The sequence below is a fragment of the Lottia gigantea genome, assembly GCF_000327385.1.
Source record: "Lottia gigantea unplaced genomic scaffold LOTGIsca_95, whole genome shotgun sequence".
Taxonomy (NCBI): domain Eukaryota; kingdom Metazoa; phylum Mollusca; class Gastropoda; family Lottiidae; genus Lottia; species Lottia gigantea.
Window position 1 is genome coordinate 646,543 of NW_008711088.1, and position 18,575 is coordinate 665,117.

General features: G+C 34.3%; 2 protein-coding genes across 2 annotated transcripts; one reads left to right on the forward strand and one right to left on the reverse strand.

Annotated features, from left to right (window-relative positions):
- Positions 1-5,543: 5,543 nt before the first annotated feature.
- On the forward strand, positions 5,544-6,193 carry LOTGIDRAFT_135093 (hypothetical protein; the record flags this gene model as incomplete). Its single annotated transcript, XM_009068871.1, has 2 exons — positions 5,544-5,635; positions 6,052-6,193. 2 exons carry the CDS (start codon positions 5,544-5,546, stop codon positions 6,191-6,193), a joined length of 234 nt encoding a protein of 77 aa, XP_009067119.1.
- A 6,209-nt stretch (positions 6,194-12,402) lies between these two features.
- LOTGIDRAFT_58185 (hypothetical protein) lies at positions 12,403-12,888 on the reverse strand (the record flags this gene model as incomplete). The annotated part of the gene is made up of 2 exons (XM_009068844.1): positions 12,403-12,528; positions 12,829-12,888. Coding segments are annotated over 2 exons (186 nt in total), but the record flags the coding sequence as incomplete, so codon positions are not given.
- Positions 12,889-18,575: the final 5,687 nt, after the last annotated feature.

The following is an 18,575-nucleotide window of genomic DNA, read 5'->3' on the forward strand; positions in this document are numbered from 1 at the left end:
TAGAAGAATGTGACTAGATCTGGTCGTTAGCTCTGTCAACTGGTTCGTGTACGGGCGTTTTGATGTGGGGTGCCTCTTTGTGCCTCTTAGGGACCATGCCTGTTAATACCTTATAGCCAAGGAGCACGGTGGGGATAAACCTTCTGATTTGGGATTTTCTACTGGTACCTGTATTGGAGGTTTGATTTAGAGTACCTCACTGTGCCCATTACTTCTGGTATTAGGGGGTGAAAGCCGACACTGGGCTGATTCTCGGAAGCACTGACACAGGCATCAGGAAAGAAACACGAACTAGTTGGCGTGCTAATTTACCGGATATATTATATTATTTTTTTGTTAGTTTTGTTAAAAGGTGATAATGTTGCCATGGTTTCTAATAGATTGAAATTTAGTATTCGTTTTACCTGTAGTATCTTATGTATCGGCCTACCTGCCTCGGGCGACAACTGGCCAAATTGCTATCAGAGGCTGGAATAAAGACAGATGTTTTGGTCTACTGTCATAGTAACACAATGTTTTAAGTATCAGAATCTCTTCAAAAACTTTTCAATACTTTACAAGACCAATACTCTTTCAAATTTTATCTATTAAACTTTTTTATTTGTGTTAGTTTTCTAACATTAAGACTAAAATATTAAAACAGAACCTGAAACATGTATTTGGACACTTTTTTAACAGTGAATATATTTTGTTATTATATTGAAATTATATTTTAGATTATTTTTTCATAATGAGCAATATTCACTATAATTTTAGCAATGCAATGTAGAGTTTTAACAGAAAATTAAATATTATATTAAAATACTTTGTGTTTTCCTTACAAAAAGATGTGTAGGCTAGCCCATTGACGCTTTCATCAAACTCTGATGGAAGCCCGCCCCAATTTCATTATTTTTAAAACAAGGGCAACGACACTAGGGACGTATCTAGAAAATGTCGCAGGGGTGGGGAAGGGGTGCAAAAATATGTTAGGCGAGGCGAGCCGAGGCGAGGTCAGAGGACCGAAACTCCTTATGGCCAGGGTGTCTGGGGCCTGTTGGCTGCAGAGGCTCCCAGAAGCCAACTTCAACATAAGGCCTTTCACGTGACTGAGGGGAGGGGGGGGGGGGGGTCATGATCCAATGGCCCATCCCCTAAATAAGACATTCAACGTTATGATTTCAATAAGAGGCCTATCAAGTTTATACATTTATAAATGGGCAGAGCCACTCCAGGTTCCGAAGTTATGAAAAGAGATATGGGCATGCTAGTCGGGCCCGTAGCTAAAGGGAGGGCAAAGTTGAATAACTGTAGGCCTACCTGTAAGCCCTCAAGTTGTTGTGATAGATAAAGCCAACCTTCTGCTTCTGTTGAATATCTACAAAACAAATAAATAATAGATCAAACATATTGAAGATATAAGTTGCTTATTTCAAAAGCATTAACCTTATAATGTAGCCTAGTGCAAGTTAATGGGTAAATTATGGTCAAAGGGAGATAACCACAAATAATAAACTATACTAATCAGACTACAATTAAATTGTATATTGAACGTTCTATAGTGTTATTGCAATAGGCCTTATAATTTATAGCAAACATAGTCAGTGCCTTCCATGCTGTGTTTTTGACTAGTTTAATTGTATGGGATAGGCTATCAAAGCTGAAAAGTGTTACGGATGGCCGAAATTCAATTCTGTCAGTAGAATGAACCAATGATTGACTTTCATCATTAAGTATTGCGGTGGGTGTCTCTAGTGAGGCAGGGCATGCCTACCCTTCGAAACATCTAATGACACCTAGCGTTGGGGTTTTTCAACTCAGTATCCCAAAGTTTTCCACATTTCTTAGCTAGCTGTAGCCTACACTTAGCTAGTTTATTGCTTGGTCTATTTTGGTCGGCCTACAATTATTGGGCCTATTGAAACATCTCAAGAATAGATTTAAAATAAAGCTTGGAAGCCAACATAGGCTTTAAATAGGAATTATCTAAAAGGTTGTGCTTTGATTTTAGCCATTTTCAAGGTGTAAAAAGGGGAATTTGGGGATTCTGCGAAATTAGTTTCCTAAAAAATTCTATTTAATGAAACGTGCGTTAGTTTTGTGGAGAGGGTGGGATTTTATTCTTCATTTGGACATGAATTTTATCCATGTTTCACCTTAACAAGTCGTAGACCTTTAAAATTATAGGAAAAAAACAACTTTTTTCGTTAACCTAAATAACTCTTTTGCCCCCAGCTCGTCTGCTGAGACCCATTTACTTTCAGTTCATCTCCGCGATGAAATATAGTTCTGAGTCAAGGTCATGAAATATTTCGAATTTAATTCATTTTTGGTCAATAAATTTAAATGAAATTTATATAAAATAAATAAATGGCGATTTGGAATCAGACAATTTAGAATTAAAGGGTTTAAATATGAAATTTCTAAACGACGAAATTTTTCCCCAATTGTGCTGGCGTCACCACCATTTTCGATGACGTCATTTCTAAAGAATGAACCAATGAGAATCGAGGAGGTGAGAATTCGACCAATCAGAAGGCAGGAAACGTCAGCATGGCGGAGGAATACCTCCTGTTGTTTTCAGTGATTCGGTCTTGTTGTTTGAAGCTCTGACGCTGTTCGTGTAATTTGACGTGGCCATTACGTATTCTGCAAATTTATCCACTCCGATTGCGGCAAAATTGGTGACGAAAAGTACGTAATCGGTAAGTACCCATTCTCATAATATCAACTTGGAAGCATGGTCACGAAAAATTTATAAAAATGAAGGTAATTCGTTGTTTTATTATCCGACATGACAAGAAAATTTCAACAGTTTTCGGTCATTGACCATCTTTTTCGACATCCGCTTTTCTGACTTGTTTACAAAATTAAAAGTTTTTGGGGGAATCCCAACTGATTTGTTACGTCATTAATGGTACCTGTCGTTCTTGTATTCCCCCCTTCGTCTCTTCTTTTGATTTGTTTATTGACTGTATTTTTTTTCACATCACTTTTTTGAGAGTTTAGACCAATGTCAAATTAATAAAATGTCTTCCTGGTCACTGACATTTGAATCTCCGACTAAGTTTACTTTTTTTATTATATTTTGTTCTTTGTTGACAATCAATGACACTTTTCTGAGTTTGAGTTATTTTTTTAATGAATTAAAATAGCTCTCAAATTGGATGGAGTTGTGTATGACAATTTGATTGAACCAAAGTCTTAGAAATTAAAAAAGATTTTCATTCAAAAATGCCACATTTGGTAATTTTTTTGTGTGTTTAAAATTTATGTAAATAATGGATGATTCCAATTAGGCTAAGATTCAAAATCAAATGATATTTCAATTAAATCTGCAAGGCATTAACGACCATTACATTGCATGTATTGTCAAAAGAATTATGTAGGGCTACCCACTTTTAATTTTTTTAAAAGTTACCCTTAACCCTTTTCAGACGTAGGCTACCTTGCTTCCGATAAACAATGCAAATTAATTGCTTTTTTTTTTTGCTTTTTTCATGGAATATTGCTAGTACCACGTTTTTTCATTTTTTACAAAAGTTAATCCTAGCCCATTTCAGACTATTTTCCTTGCCTTTTTACTGATAATTTTCAGTTCTAATGGATTTGTTACAGGTATTGCTCTTTTTGTTTTGCAGGAATGTCCGAGGGTGTGATGACCCATGGGGATGTGGAGAACGGAAATCAGGGGATTCAAGTAGTTCACGTCTCCATCCCAAATCAATCTCAAGTTCAGTCAGTAATTCAGTCAAATCAACAATCTGTTATTCATTCAGCTAATTCAGCGGTTCCTACTATTCAAGTTGTCAGGGTAAGTTTTAATCAGACCCTAGACCACGTCCTAATACCTATCCTTGCCCGTGCCAGGCTATATGAATATCTCCTTGAAGGGGCTAACAACTTTCAAACTGTGTAAACGTCAATGCTTCCCTCTAACGCTGGGTTGGAACACTGTCTTTTAGTGGCAGTGGAATAGCTCGGTCGGTGGCGTGATAGATTGTTATTAGGTGTCATGGGTTTGAATCCTCAAGGTAGAAAAAGTTCAGATGCCTCTGCCCGAGAGTCCGCTTTCAACTTCTAATATCTAACTCTAGCTCTTAAATTTGAAGATCTAATTCTGGTCTCAAACTTTAACAGTTATACTGTCAGTATTAAAAAGTTATAATTGAGATTTTATGCCGAAATGATCTGTTGTTTTGTGATTAATTAATGTTTTTGAATATAATTAATATTTTAGGTAGCAGCAGTAGATGAAGAAATATCAGATGATTCTGAAGCTCGTAAAAGAAGAGAAGTCTTAGCAAGACGTCCTTCTTACAGGTCAGTTCATACCTAGTTCTCCCTTTAGAGTGTTCGCAAGTCATCAGTCCAGTAGACCTTTCATTTTCTTTGATAAAGCTAGAAAGTCTCATAAAAGCACTGGCCTAGGTGATAAAGTAAAGATATATGCTACAACAAGGTACAAAAGTTAAGAAAATAGCTTGTCTTTTTGCTCCTTATTTTAACGATATTTTTCAATGTGATGTTTTTCTTTTTATAGAAAATTTTAATTATAATTGTTAATATTTTGTAGAAAAATTCTGAATGAATTATCCTCCTCCTCTAATACCAAGATGGATGAAGATTCTAACTCTAGTTTAAGTCAAGAGGGCGCTGGAGAGATTATTGAGGCTCAGAATTTATCAAGTAGTAACGCTGTACAATATCAACAAGCTACAGGTAGGTCCCAGTCCAATCCCTACCCCCCCTGCCCTTCTCTGAATCAACCAATTTTTTACAAGGATAACATAGGTTAATGAGGATCCTGTCTACTTGCAAGCTTAATAAAATTAGAGCAAAACTTTTTTTTTTTTTTATATTTTTCGTCTTCATTGTGATCTAACAAGATTGTACCACAGTCCTGTTCTAATGACTCTATTTTTAACCAATCAAAGTGTGTCATGTAGAACCTGTTTTCATGTTTTAGTGGTACCTGCAGGAACTATATTGGCACAGAGTGATGGGGTTAATTCTGGGCAGGGATTACAGACGTTAACCATGACAAATACTAGTCCAACATCCGGTACGACGGCCCAGAATGCTACCATAGTTCAATATGCACAGGGCCCTGGTGGCCAGTTTTATATCCCAAGTAAGTCTTCGTTTTTTTATTTTTGGTAGCAGGCACTCCATGCTGTGTACATTGAAGGAAATTTGACGTTTATTTCAACCAATCCCTGCGTGTCATCCAGAATCTGTATATATTGACTATGAATTGTGGAATGACGAAACCCAAAGTAGAGTGATATGACCAATGAGATTATGAGACTGTTGATATTCGCTTGTAAAAGAGATTCTGATTGGCTGGGGAGTGGCGTGTTATTGTCTGCTATAAATAGCTTGAAACGTCACCAGTACACAACCTTGGTATAAATTTTGTTTCTTACATTGGAGACCGACCAAAATTTTTTTTAAATAGACCAGTTTTCTCATGCATTAATTAATTTAAAGTTACAGTGGGAGGAACAAACATGCAGGCGTATCAAATAGCAACCACAGATTCCATTCCACAAGGTGTTGTCATGGCAACCACAGGAAGTCCCTTATCCAGTGGAACAGGAAACGTTTCCGAGGAAGCCTCCAGGAAGCGTGAATTACGTTTATTGAAAAATAGGTAGGTGTTCATATTTTATTTTGTTTTCACAACTTTCTTTTGAGTTTTATTTATTTAACCTTGTTTCCACCTGTCAGTGATGCAAACATGTTTCAAAAATACACCTTTTGTTTGCGGCACAAAATCAAAGCACTGGAGAGGGAAGTAATTTGATTGGTTCAAATAGATGTGGTTAAGTTAGGTCAAAAGGTTATTGGAATGAATGTTCAAGAGGGCCGTCTTTAGACCCTAACTGAAGTGGCAACATTAAAAATTAAAGCTAATAACAAACGCAACAAAAATTTGGTCTAATTTTAATAAGATTAACAGAAGTGGTCTATATTAAAAATAAAAGCTAATAAAAAACGGCACGAAAGGCCCTTAATTCGATTGAATCAAGTTGAATAGATTATTAAAATTATGTTTTATATTTTTAGGGAGGCTGCTCGCGAATGTCGAATCAAGAAAAAAGAATATGTGAAATGTTTAGAAAACAGAGTGGCAGTTTTAGAAAATCAAAATAAAACATTAATAGAAGAATTAAAAGCTCTGAAAGAATTATATTGTCAAAAAGAATAAACTACGAATGGACAATCGAAAAATGTGCTATATATTTGACTAGTTTAGTGAAATTAGAACTCGTGGAACAGTGTTTGTTCAAGTTTTGGAAATTCAAGATGAATGCATGAAGAGATTAGCCGCAATGTAGTGCCGCGTAGAGATATTAAAAGGCGTAAGATGATCTGATTTACATAATTATCTCATATTAAATATTGTCATTTCGTTCCGTTTTCAGCCTGACTTCATTTTATCAACCGTCAGTTCTCATCTGTATATTGCTCATACCTCAGAATAGTCGTGACCTCTCACCTTGACCTCATGACCTCTCACCTTGACCTTAGCTTCACATTGTGTTACAAATTTGTGAATGAAGTTTTTTGGTTCTTTTTAAAGGGAATTGTAACTAATTTTGTAAGTTAGCCACGCATTTTTAAAAAGAAAAAGCATTTAGTGCTGCAAATTAGTGTCAAGTATCCCTTTAATATGTAAATGAAGCACTGATAACTGAAATGAGTTCAGCTTGTTAAAGGGATTGTTAAAAAAGGTTTTCTAAATTTTTCATGTATATCCGGGACACTGATAGCATCAATTTACACCATTCTAATTTTCAATCAGATGTCTTGTCATTTGTGTAATTCCACTAAAACTAAGTGCTTGATGACGTCATTAATTGCAAAATATGCTTTATCACATAAGGCCAATCGCAATTAGTGACGTCATCAAGCACTTAGTTTTAGTAGAATTACAGGAACCACAGATGTCTGATTGAAAATTAGAATGATGTAAATTGATGTTATCAGTGTTCCTGATATACATAAATAGTAAGTAAACCTCTTTACAATCTGTTTAAAGTAAATATTTAGGTAAGGATAGTAAAAGATATAAAGATATATTATGTATATAAAGAGTACTTGTTGTATTTATTATATTTCTTGTTTGTTATTTAATGTTTCATTCTTGTTATTTCATTATTTTGTCTTCGTTGTTACATTATAAATATTCAGTTTAATTCAAATTAGACCAAAATTTCGTTTCGTTTGTTATTAGCTTTTATTTTTATGTATCCACTTCAGTTAGGGTCTAAAGACAGCCCTCTTTAACGTTTGTCAAATTAACCTTTGGACCTAACCTGATAAACACTGCGTCTCAAAATGCCAGGGCTGGAGAGGGTAGAAATACCATTGGTGAAAGCAGACATCATCGAGGTCAAAAGGTTATTGAAATGAATGTTCAAGAGGGCTGTCTATAGACCCTAACTGAAGAGGCTATATTAAAAATAAAAGCTGAAAAAAATATGGAATGAAAGATTGGTCTAATTTTAATAAAACTGATAAATATTAAGCCGTGAACTGGTTGAGCTCTTTTGTAATCGTCCAGGCATTTCTGTTTGCCCATGCTCTATTAAAGGGTTTTTATGTGGGGAAACGGAAGATTGATCTAGATTGTAAAATAATCTCAACCAGTTCAGGGTTTAATATCATTTTCATTATAGATATCATCATCAAATCATATCTCGTGGATTCATAGATAATTATAACAACATTTCATTTATTTATTATTGTTTAAAAGGATTGTAAACCAGTTAACATCAGTTTACATGGAGGTTTTCTAAGTTTTCAACCATTCCAATTTTCAATCCTACGTCTGTGGTTCCTGTAATTCCACTAGAAACTAAGTGTTTGATGACGTCACGGGCCTTGCATATTTTGCAAAAAGTGACAGCATCAAACACTTAGTTTTAGTGGAATTGCAGGAACCACACACGTCTGATGTAAATTGATGCTATCAGTGTTCCTGATACACATACAAAATTTAGAAAACCTCTTTTCAATCTTTTTAGGGGCTTTGATTATCAGTATTTTAATAAATTGCCGTCAAAAACGATGGTATTTCATTTTCTTTAGATTTTTTAATGCATTAATTTAGATTTTTCATATTAACACATAAGATTAATGAGTTAATTTTTTCGCCGATCATATTTTAAAACTTGTGAATTCAGCTTCATCAAGCTCTGTTTATGCAGCAATTTCTCCAGTGTCAAAAAATATTATTAACTTATCTGTTAAAAAATTCATATGTGTTCAGAATTATCCAGGCTTGAAAGTTAAAATGACTCGTCTTTTCTTGAGACACTGTGATATATAGAAAAGATATCTATAGAAATAGTGAGTAAAATTCCTAGTTTGAGATATTTTTAAAGGAATTATGAGTGTTTTTCGTACATTTCTAGTATTTCTGAAGACTATTTACATATATTCAAGACTCAAATCAACCTGTGAAAATGGCGAATCAGTCCTGTTAGTACCACCAAGCCTTTTAGTCACCAAGTTTTAGAGTTTAACCTGTGCCTTACTCTCTCTCTAGATATTGTTCAGTGTTTATCCTAGTTACAATATAGATAGAAATACTTCACTATATTAAAGATATTCTTCTATGAAGAAGGTAAAGAAAAGATTTTGTAAAGTTTAGATCTTAATATGTAATGTTTTTTGTAACGGATTTGGTATCCATTTTGTCTGAAATATTTGGACATCCTAAAAGATATCTTTAATTAAAAGTCTTGTCTAAAATTTATTAGACTGGCTTCTATACCATTGTAGTCTCACAATAATCATATTCAATAATGGAACACAATTTATGATATACTCCAGAGTTTGATTGTACACAACGTTTCAACAATTTACATTGTCATCATCAGTTTATATAGTATACTACTCCTGAGTTATATTGTACACAACGTTTCAACAATTTACATTGTCATCATCAGTTTATATAGTATACTACTCCAGAGTTTTATTGTACACAACGTTTCAACAATTTACATTGTCATCATCAGTTTATATGGTATACTACCCCAACGTTTCAACAATTTACATTGTCATCATCAGTTTATATAGTATACTACCGCAACGTTTCAACAATTTACATTATCATCATCAGTTTATATAGTATACTACCCCAATGTTTCTACAATTTACATTATCATCATCAGTTTATATAGTATACTACCCCAACGTTTCTACAATTTACATTATCATCATCAGTTTATATAGTATACTACCCCAACGTTTCTACAATTTACATTATCATCATCAGTTTATATAGTATACTACCCCAATGTTTCTACAATTTACATTGCTATAACTAGGTGAAATTGTGTTCCGTTATTGAAAGTGATTTTTACCCTAAATGTTGCTAGATTATCACATTATTTATTTAAAAAGGATCTCATAGCATGTTTCATTAGATATCATTATTAAACTAGAACCAGAATATTTTAAACTGTATTTTATCAAGTTGAACATCTAGTTGCATAATTTAATAAACAGGGAAATGAACTTAGACTTTAAGATTAGATAAGTTATCATCAATATTTCTATTCATTTTAGTAGGATTCAAAATATTAACACTTTATTTTAGTCATCTTCACTTATAATTCCAGTCCACTCAGCTATAAATGGGTACGGATAATCCGGGAAAGATCAATGCCAATAGGATTGTTTACGGATCAGCTGGTAGAAAGGATCCTTGTGAATCTAAGTTGTTATCCTTGTAAAATCATTACCAAGAAGTTTGGTCAAGGATCAGCTGGTAGAAAGGATCCTCGTGAACCTAAGTTGTTATCCTTGTAAAATCATTACCAAGTGGTTTGACCAAAGACCAGCTGGTAGAAAGGATCCTTGTGAACCTAAGTTGTTATCCTTGTAAAATCAATACCAAGAGGTTTGGACAAGGATCAGCTGGTAGAAAGGATCCTTGTGAACCTAAGTTGTTATCCTTGTAAAATCAATACCAAGAGGTTTGGACAAGGATCAGCTGGTAGAAAGGATCCTTGTAAACCTAATTTGTTATCCTTGTAAAATCATTGCCAAGAAGTTTGACCAAGGACCAGCTGGTAGAAAGGATCCTTGTGAACCTAAGTTGTTATCCTTGTAAAATCATTACCAAGAAGTTTGGTCAAGGACCAGCTGGTAGAAAGGATCCGTGAGAACTTAAGTTATTATCCTGGTAAAAAAAAGCAAGATAGCATCTTTAAGCAACTAATTAAGTTTGTCAGTCAATTTCAAGTCAATGGGTGTAGATGCAGAATGTACTATAGGCGCGTAAGTTAATATTCTTGTAAAATATAGTCGATTCTTTCTTTTAAACTTACAATGAGTTGATTTTAACTACCCAATAATAGAATATATGACTGGTGTCTATGTTTAGAATCAGACAAGATGAGTAGATATAACAGTGTTTAACTATAGTAGTATGTTTTGTTGTTATTGTTTTTTTTATTGTACAGAAAATACTGTTATTATTTGTCTTGCTACGTGTTTAATAGATAACATTAAACATGATAATCCTTTTGTAAAGAAATATATATATCGTATGTAAATACATACTTGACCTTCGTATAGACTTCAATTTATTATTGATCTTACGCCAAGCTGGTGGGGGCATGGTGAGGGTACTGCCTCTCTAGAATAATAGTTTGCATCCCCACTTTATCTCTAACAAATCTGACAGTATGATTGCTATATTTTGGTCCAGAAAAATGTTTCAGAATGGACCAAATCAATTTCATTATCTTAGGAGACGATCTATGAGAGGCTTGTAACTATGACACCTCTACAGAAGTGCTGAGTTTTGAATTCAGACTTGTTAGTTGTCCCCCCATTGAGTCAGTCTGCCCTCTATTTGAACCCCCAGTCTAAGAATGTGCCAAGCCTCAAGGTACAACAGTAAACTGAAAATGCATCAAGTTGGAAGTTAAGAGCCTAGGATATCCTAGCACTAAGATCGTTCTGAGAATACCCTGCCTGCTTGCTATTAGGTCAGCTCTTGACTTCAGACAATATATACGGATGTGATAATGGCACGCCTGTCAAACCTGGTCCTATCAGTTCCTAAGGATGCAAGATTCAATCATCTGTAAATCATATCTCCAGGACTAGGGTTGTCTGGCTGGTCAAGTTCATATCGTACAGAGTGTTCACATAGTAAAGTTCTGAATGATGCTGTTTTGACAAAATTTCCCTCATTGCACACTGCATGGTGTTACGCATCATTGGTAACCCAATTTCAAAACTTAAACCAACATAGGTACAGACTAAATCCATCTACATGTTGGTTTGCAAGTTGCCTCATAGTACACTGCAGGGCATTTACTTTGGCCAAAACAGAAACACAAAAGGAGGATATAAAACTCAATTTTTTCCATCGATATTTCAATAAAAAACATTTTCAAAAATAAGTAAAAAAAGTTTACTATTCTAAAAATAAGAACTAGCTAAATAATTCTTGATAACTTGAGGTAGTAAAAGTTGATTAATATGTTCACCATTACGACGTAAACTGTTCAAAATGACTAATTTACACGAATGTTTGAGAGATCTCATTTCACCGTTAGCAACAAGTTGATTCAAATAGGCAATATGGGCGCTCAGATTGTCTGCGTTTTGGTCTGAAGCCTTTGATTGCCGAACCATCAGTCGCGGGATTGACTGAGTCTTTAAAAGGGAGAGAACTCCTTGTACATGAGGTAACGAACAATAATTTAAAATAACGCTTGCTGCATTGTGTCCGTCCATCCATTCTAGAATTGATAAAACTGCAGGAAAGTTAGCCAGTTCCAAGTTAGATAATGGCAATTCTGGATCGGCACCATATTGGCAAAATAGATTTATAAATTTAATCCTGAAAGTATCTTCCATGTCTTTGATATGATTCCGTAAAAAATGGTTAAAAATTGTTCTGTTTGTTACATGACATTGGAAATTAGGGTCTGCACCATGTTTCAACAATAATTCTATAGCTTCATAGATAATTTCAGGATTCAAACTTAAAGTTGCTTGTGAATACGGTAGTGAACTATACTGTAGAAGAACTTCCAATGGGACCTGGCTCCCAACACTCTTATTAGACATCTGATTTGGGTTGAGGCCATGTTTTAATAACAATTCCAAACAATCTAGTAACACTCTTTGATAAGAGTCCACAGTGTACGAACGTTGGGGGTCAGACGTCATGGTCATATCTGAGATGGCATCAGCTGCTTTTTTCCAATAACACATAACATCAATACGACTGATTCCAATTTCTTCACACAATATATGAAGCCCTGATTTTCCATTCTTGTCCACAGCATGAGCATTTAATCCATGATTTAAAAAAACTTGAGTATTGTTTCTATAATTATATGGATGTAATTTAGATCGATATAAAATATGTAAACAGTTTCTAGATTCTGTCATACAGTTAATATTGGCCCCATATTCCAATAAAATTTCAATACTTCTAGTATCGCCATTCCAAGCAGCTAAATGTAAAGGCGTTTTACCGTTTCTATCACAGATCTGGACGACATCCTTGAACGATTTTTTCAAGAGTAATTCTATCATAGAAGCACTGCCGATGGAACACGCTTTATGTAATAATGATGAAGGTTCACGAACACCAGCGTAGAGAAATCTTAAAGCAAGACATTGTATAACGTGGTTCGTAAGAATATAATCCATACACTCAATGTTTCCTCCTAGAATACAAAACTCAAACGCTTTACCCGAACGAACATCATCCCGGCTCTCGATTTTACACACATTTTTTACCCCAGTGTCCACCTCAAAGTCTAAATTCAACAGACTGATATGAGAAAGAGTTGCTGAAACTTTGTGATCAAGAATATATGTTATTATATCCAAGTTTCCTACTAAACATGCTAAATGTAAAGGTGCATTTAAAAGTAACATTTCATCCACTATATCTTGGTACTGATTTGAAGCTTTATATGTTGAAGGGTCTAAGAAAATTGGATGATGGATGGCCAAATATTGAACTAAATCAAATCTTTCGTTTAAAATTGATAACTGGAAATAGTTTAACATTAAATCTGGATCCAGCCATTTGACAACAGCGTCTGTTTCTTGTTGTAGAAATAATTGATGGATTTCTTCTAAAGTTCCACCTCGTTTTATTTCTAATCCTATTTCTATTAATGTTCCACTTTTATCAGATTCAGCCATTTTCTGAAAAAGAGATTGAAAAATGCAAATGTAGTACCGTACAAAAAGTCAGAACCAGTTTTACATAAAAACAAACTAAGGATTATGAGGATCCTTTCTACCAGCTGGTTCTTGGTCAAACCTCTTGGTAATGATCTTTCTCAGATTATCTGTACCCATTTACAGCTGGGTCGACTGGAATTATGAGGAATGATGACTTATTCAAGGTCATCACACTTTCAGACAAGACTATACATGTTAAATATCCTTCAATTTGCAAATCAAAGATTAGGTTAATGCCACTGTCCAAGAAAAATTACCTTTACCTCATTGCACACTGCAATGTAAGATGTAAGAAGCACATCTGCATTCCATTGAATACAATATAAGCTTTGCACCTGAGTGAAATGATAACATTTCATGAAAAGTCGCATTTGACAGGTAAATTCATCCATTGTGGTCTGATTTTTAAGATTCCACAACTTTTGTTTGGTAAAATTTACAAATTTCTTAAAATATTTTATCGAATTTATTGTTTTTGTGTAGAAATGGATTCTAATCTTTAAAAATACCAACCTCGGCTACGTTTTAAAAGATTTTCAGGTAGATTTTCTTGCTGAAAACAATTTTGATTAACAGTCGTCAAAATGTCAACAAACACAATAACTTGCCCTTGAGTTTGGACCAATGGTCGCTTGCAGCAATAAACAAATTATAAACAAAAAACATTCTCTGGCATTAAATCATTTCAAGATTTTTTATTTTTTGAGGTTTTTAGTTGATAAATTAAATCTTGTAAAAAACTTAATTTGAAATTTTAAGGCAAAAATGAACTTTTTATAAATTTGTTTTTGTTATTGATTGTGGCGGTTAAAAAGCCAGTTCGTTTTGTTTTTAATACTTTTGAGTATCATTAAAATTTTACTATTTTGACGTTTTTCGATATTTTTACTGAAAAACCATTGAAAATTCTCTAAAAAGGTGAATATCGTTTGAAATATTGAATCAATTCTTGGAAAAATCCCCAAATTACGAAAAAAAAAAATGAATGTTATAGTAGACTGTGTAAAACGAACTGGCGATATTGTCGATTTCCGGTTAAACAAAATCCGACAAAAGCGTTGACGTGTGAAATTTCTATATTTTAAGTGAAAATTCTGTCAATTTAGTTCTTGCAACAGGTGTGTATCGATTTTTTTGTTATTTAAATCTGGTTTTTTTTATCTGCCATAAGATTTTACGTCTAGGCTTCGTCTTGATTCGATGTATCGAGCAGAAACACTTTTCTTATCCGAAAATAGGATGTAGGCTTCTTGCAGTTGCAGTACTGTACAAAAATATGCTATCTTGATTTTGTTCGATTCAAGGATTAAATTTAACCAGTGATTGTTGTTCCATGAAGCTGTGCCTATATATCCTACTCTCAATTGCTAAATGCTATTCAAAGACTTATTCAATTCTACATTTAGGCATTCTTATGTCACAAGTAGAAACACTAAATTACAACACTATTTACAATTACTCTAAACTGCCTTTCAATTCTGTAGAAAAATCTGCTATTTTAATTTTTGATTCAATCGCAAAGTCCCTCATATATCTATAGTTATAGCACTTTCGCGATTAGTGAGTGGAATTGCAGGCACCACAGACGTCTGATTGAAAATTAGAATGATGTAAATTGATGCTATCAGTGTTCCTGATACACATAAAAAATTTAGAAAACCTCTTTACAATCTCTTTAACAAAAACCACAGACATCAGATTGAAAATTAGAATGATGTAAATTGATGCTATCAGTATCCCTGATACACATAACAAATTTAGAAAATCTCTTTAACAAGAACCACAGACGTCTGATTGAAAATTAGAATGATGTAAATTGATGATATCAGTGTCCCTGATACACATAAAAAATTTAGAAAACCTCTTTACAATCTCTTTAACAAGAACCACAGACGTCTGATTGAAAATTAGAATGATGTAAATTGATGTTATCGGTGTCCCCGATACACATGAAAGCCTAAAAATTTTTAAAATCTTTTACTTACAATGATAACTTACAGGGATGTATAAAGATTTCAACTAAAATAAAGTAACCATTAAAATATTCTATTTATCTGACCAACTCTTTAAATAAGACACTAACTGACGTATGATTCTGTATTTGTTTAAAGAGGCCATTTTTCTATGTTTTTGGCTGTTCTCCATATTTTCTGTTTATATTTGATTTTGTTGTGATGTATTTAACATGTCTTGGTAGTGAGACACGTTGGTGTTACTTTAACGTTTAAAATGTGGTATTTTAACGTCACTGGAGAAAATAGTTTGAAAGCACCTTCACAATCCATTCCACCAATCATACTTTAGTCTCAGAAACAGGAATTTTTTAGCTAAGCTAATCAGTAATAGTGTTCACAGCTCACTGTCGAAATTTGAGTGTTCAAATCCATGTGTGTCCATAATTATTCACGTTTGAAAGTTAAAAATTCGTATGTTAGTGAGACACTGTGCGTATTAGTAATTCTTAAGACTATTAAAGCACATTCAAGACCCAAATCAATCCCCGAAAATGCTGACTGTTCCTATTTAAAGGCAACTTTTAAGGCACTTCACCCCTGCGCATCAAAAAAAAAATGGATTAGGTTTTAGGGAAGGAAGGATCAATTCTCCTAAATGTACTGAAGAAAATGTATTAGGCGATGAGAGCTGACATTGGGCCAATTCTCAAAAACACTTGCACAGGTATCAGAATCGTATAAGAGTTAGCCTAGGGTATGACCCTTTTGAGCAGACCTCAAATGACCTAACACTTTGGAAATTATAATTTTCTGTTATTTTCAGCAATAAATTAAATTTTCATGATTATTTTTATAAAAATTGTAAATAGTATTGAATGACCTAACGTTAATGATATAAAATTTGAGGTGGAATTTGTGAAGTTGTAAAATGTGTTGATACATGTGCTTTGGATGTAATTTTAAACTTCAAAACATAAAATATGGACTATACAATAAACCACTATATTATACTAGACTACAAAAAATTAATTTATTTAAAACCAATTCAGTATATTGATTTGAAGTTATATTGTTTGTACAGTATCATTTATTTTTATTGAAGTTAATTTAACATCTACATTACAATATAATATTGATCTATAGGTACAGGTTGATATATTAAAACAGAACCTGAAACATGTTAATACTATTTATAGAGGTTGAAGTGATAAACAGAACCTGAAACATGTGGACCTTCAGATTAGCGAGCAAGCGTCTAACTCACTGACTGGGGGAAACTGGGTTGAAAAATCTGAAGGTATTATCTTAACCTATCTCAGGATAGAACCCTTGACCTTCAGGTTAGCAAGCAAGCATCTAACTCACTGACAGGGGGAAACCAGGTTGAAAAATCTGTTCAAAGGTATTATCTCGACCTATGCTGGGATTGAACCCTTGACCTTCAGGTTCGAGAGCAAGCATCTAACTCACTGACAGGGGGAAACTGGGTTGAAAAATCTGAAGGTATTATCTTGACCTATGCTAGGATTGAACCCTGGACCTTCAGATTAGCGAGCAAGCGTCTAACTCACTGACAGGGGGAAACTGGGTTGAAAAATCTGAAGGTATTATCTTGACCTATGCTAGGATTGAACCCTGGATCTTCAGGTTAGCAAGCAAGCATCTAACTCACTGACAGAGAGAAACTGGGTTGAAAAATCTGAAGGTATTATCTTGACCTATGCTGGGATTGAACCCTTGACCTTCAGTTTAGCGGGCAAGCGTCTAACTCACTGACAGGGGGAAACCAGGTTGAAAAATCTGACGGTATTATCTTGACCTATGCTAGGATTGAATCCTGGACCTTCAGGTTAGCGAGCAAGCCTCTAACTCACTGACAGGGGGAAACTGGGTTGAAAAATCTGAGGGTATTATCTCGACCTATGCTGGGATTGAACCCTTGACCTTCAGGTTCGAGAGCAAGCATCTAACTCACTGACAGGGGGAAACCAGGTTGAAAAATCTGAAGGTATTATCTTGACCTATGCTGGGATTGAACCCTGGACCTTCAGGTTAGCGAGCAAGCATCTAACTCACTGACAGGGAGAAACTGGGTTGAAAAATCTGAAGGTATTAACTTGACCCATGCTGGGATTGAATCCTGGACCTTCAGGTTAGCGAGCAAGCATCTAACTCACTGACAGGGGGAAACTGGGTTGAAAAATCTGAAGGTATTATCTTGACCTATGCTAGGATTGAACCCTGGATCTTCAGGTTAGCAAGCAAGTATCTAACTCACTGACAGGGAGAAACTGGGTTGAAAAATCCGAAGGTATTATGTCGACCTATGCTGGGATTGAACCCTGGACCTTCAGGTTAGCGAGCAAGCATGCATCTAACTGACTGAGTCAAGTTTGAAAGCTATAGTACAAGTAATTGACTAGACAGTGGGAGTGGACTTGTTGTTTTTATAATAGAATAATATTAATAAGATACTACGTGGCCACAACACACCTGTCTTCTAACAAATAAACTTGACTTCAATCAGAGTCTAAAACAACTCTCTAATTTAGAAGGTAAGAATCTATACTGTACAGTCATCACGGACTGGTGGGTATTTGATCGAAATCAAACTTTTGAGATAAAAATGATATTCTCTTCATTTAAGATAAAGCTGGTTTGCCTAGAGCACAAAACAACATATTAATTGTATAATTTTAATATATCTATAAACTTTTGTGATACAAGACAGGTGGCTATTACAGTCAAGGTATAAGATGAAGCTTGTAATAACTTGACATTGTGAAGATGAAGTTTGTAATAACTTGACATTGTGAAGATGAAGTTAGTAATAGCTTGACATTGTGAAGATGAAGTTTGTAATAGCTTGACATTGTGAAGATGTAGTTTGTAATAGCTTGACATTGTGAAGATGAAGTTTGTAATAGCTTGACATTGTGAAGATGAAGTTTGTAATAGCTTGACATTGTGAAGATGAAGTTTGTAATAGCTTGACATTGTGAAGATGAAGTTTGTAATAGCTTGACATTGTGAAGATGAAGTTTGTAATAGCCTGACATTGTGAAGATAAAGTTAGTAATAGCTTGATATTGTGAAGATGAAGTTAGTAATAGCTTGACATTGTGAAGATAAAGTTAGTAATAGCTTGACATTGTGAAGATGTAGTTTGTAATAGCTTGACATTGTGAAGATGTAGTTTGTAATAGCTTGATATTGTGAAGATGTAGTTTGTAATAGCTTGATATTGTGAAGATGAAGTTAGTAATAGCTTGACATTGTGAAGATGAAGTTAGTAATAGCTTGACATTGTGAAGATGTAGTTTGTAATAGCTTGACATTGTGAAGATGTAGTTTGTAATAGCTTGATATTGTGAAGATGAAGTTTGTAATAGCTGA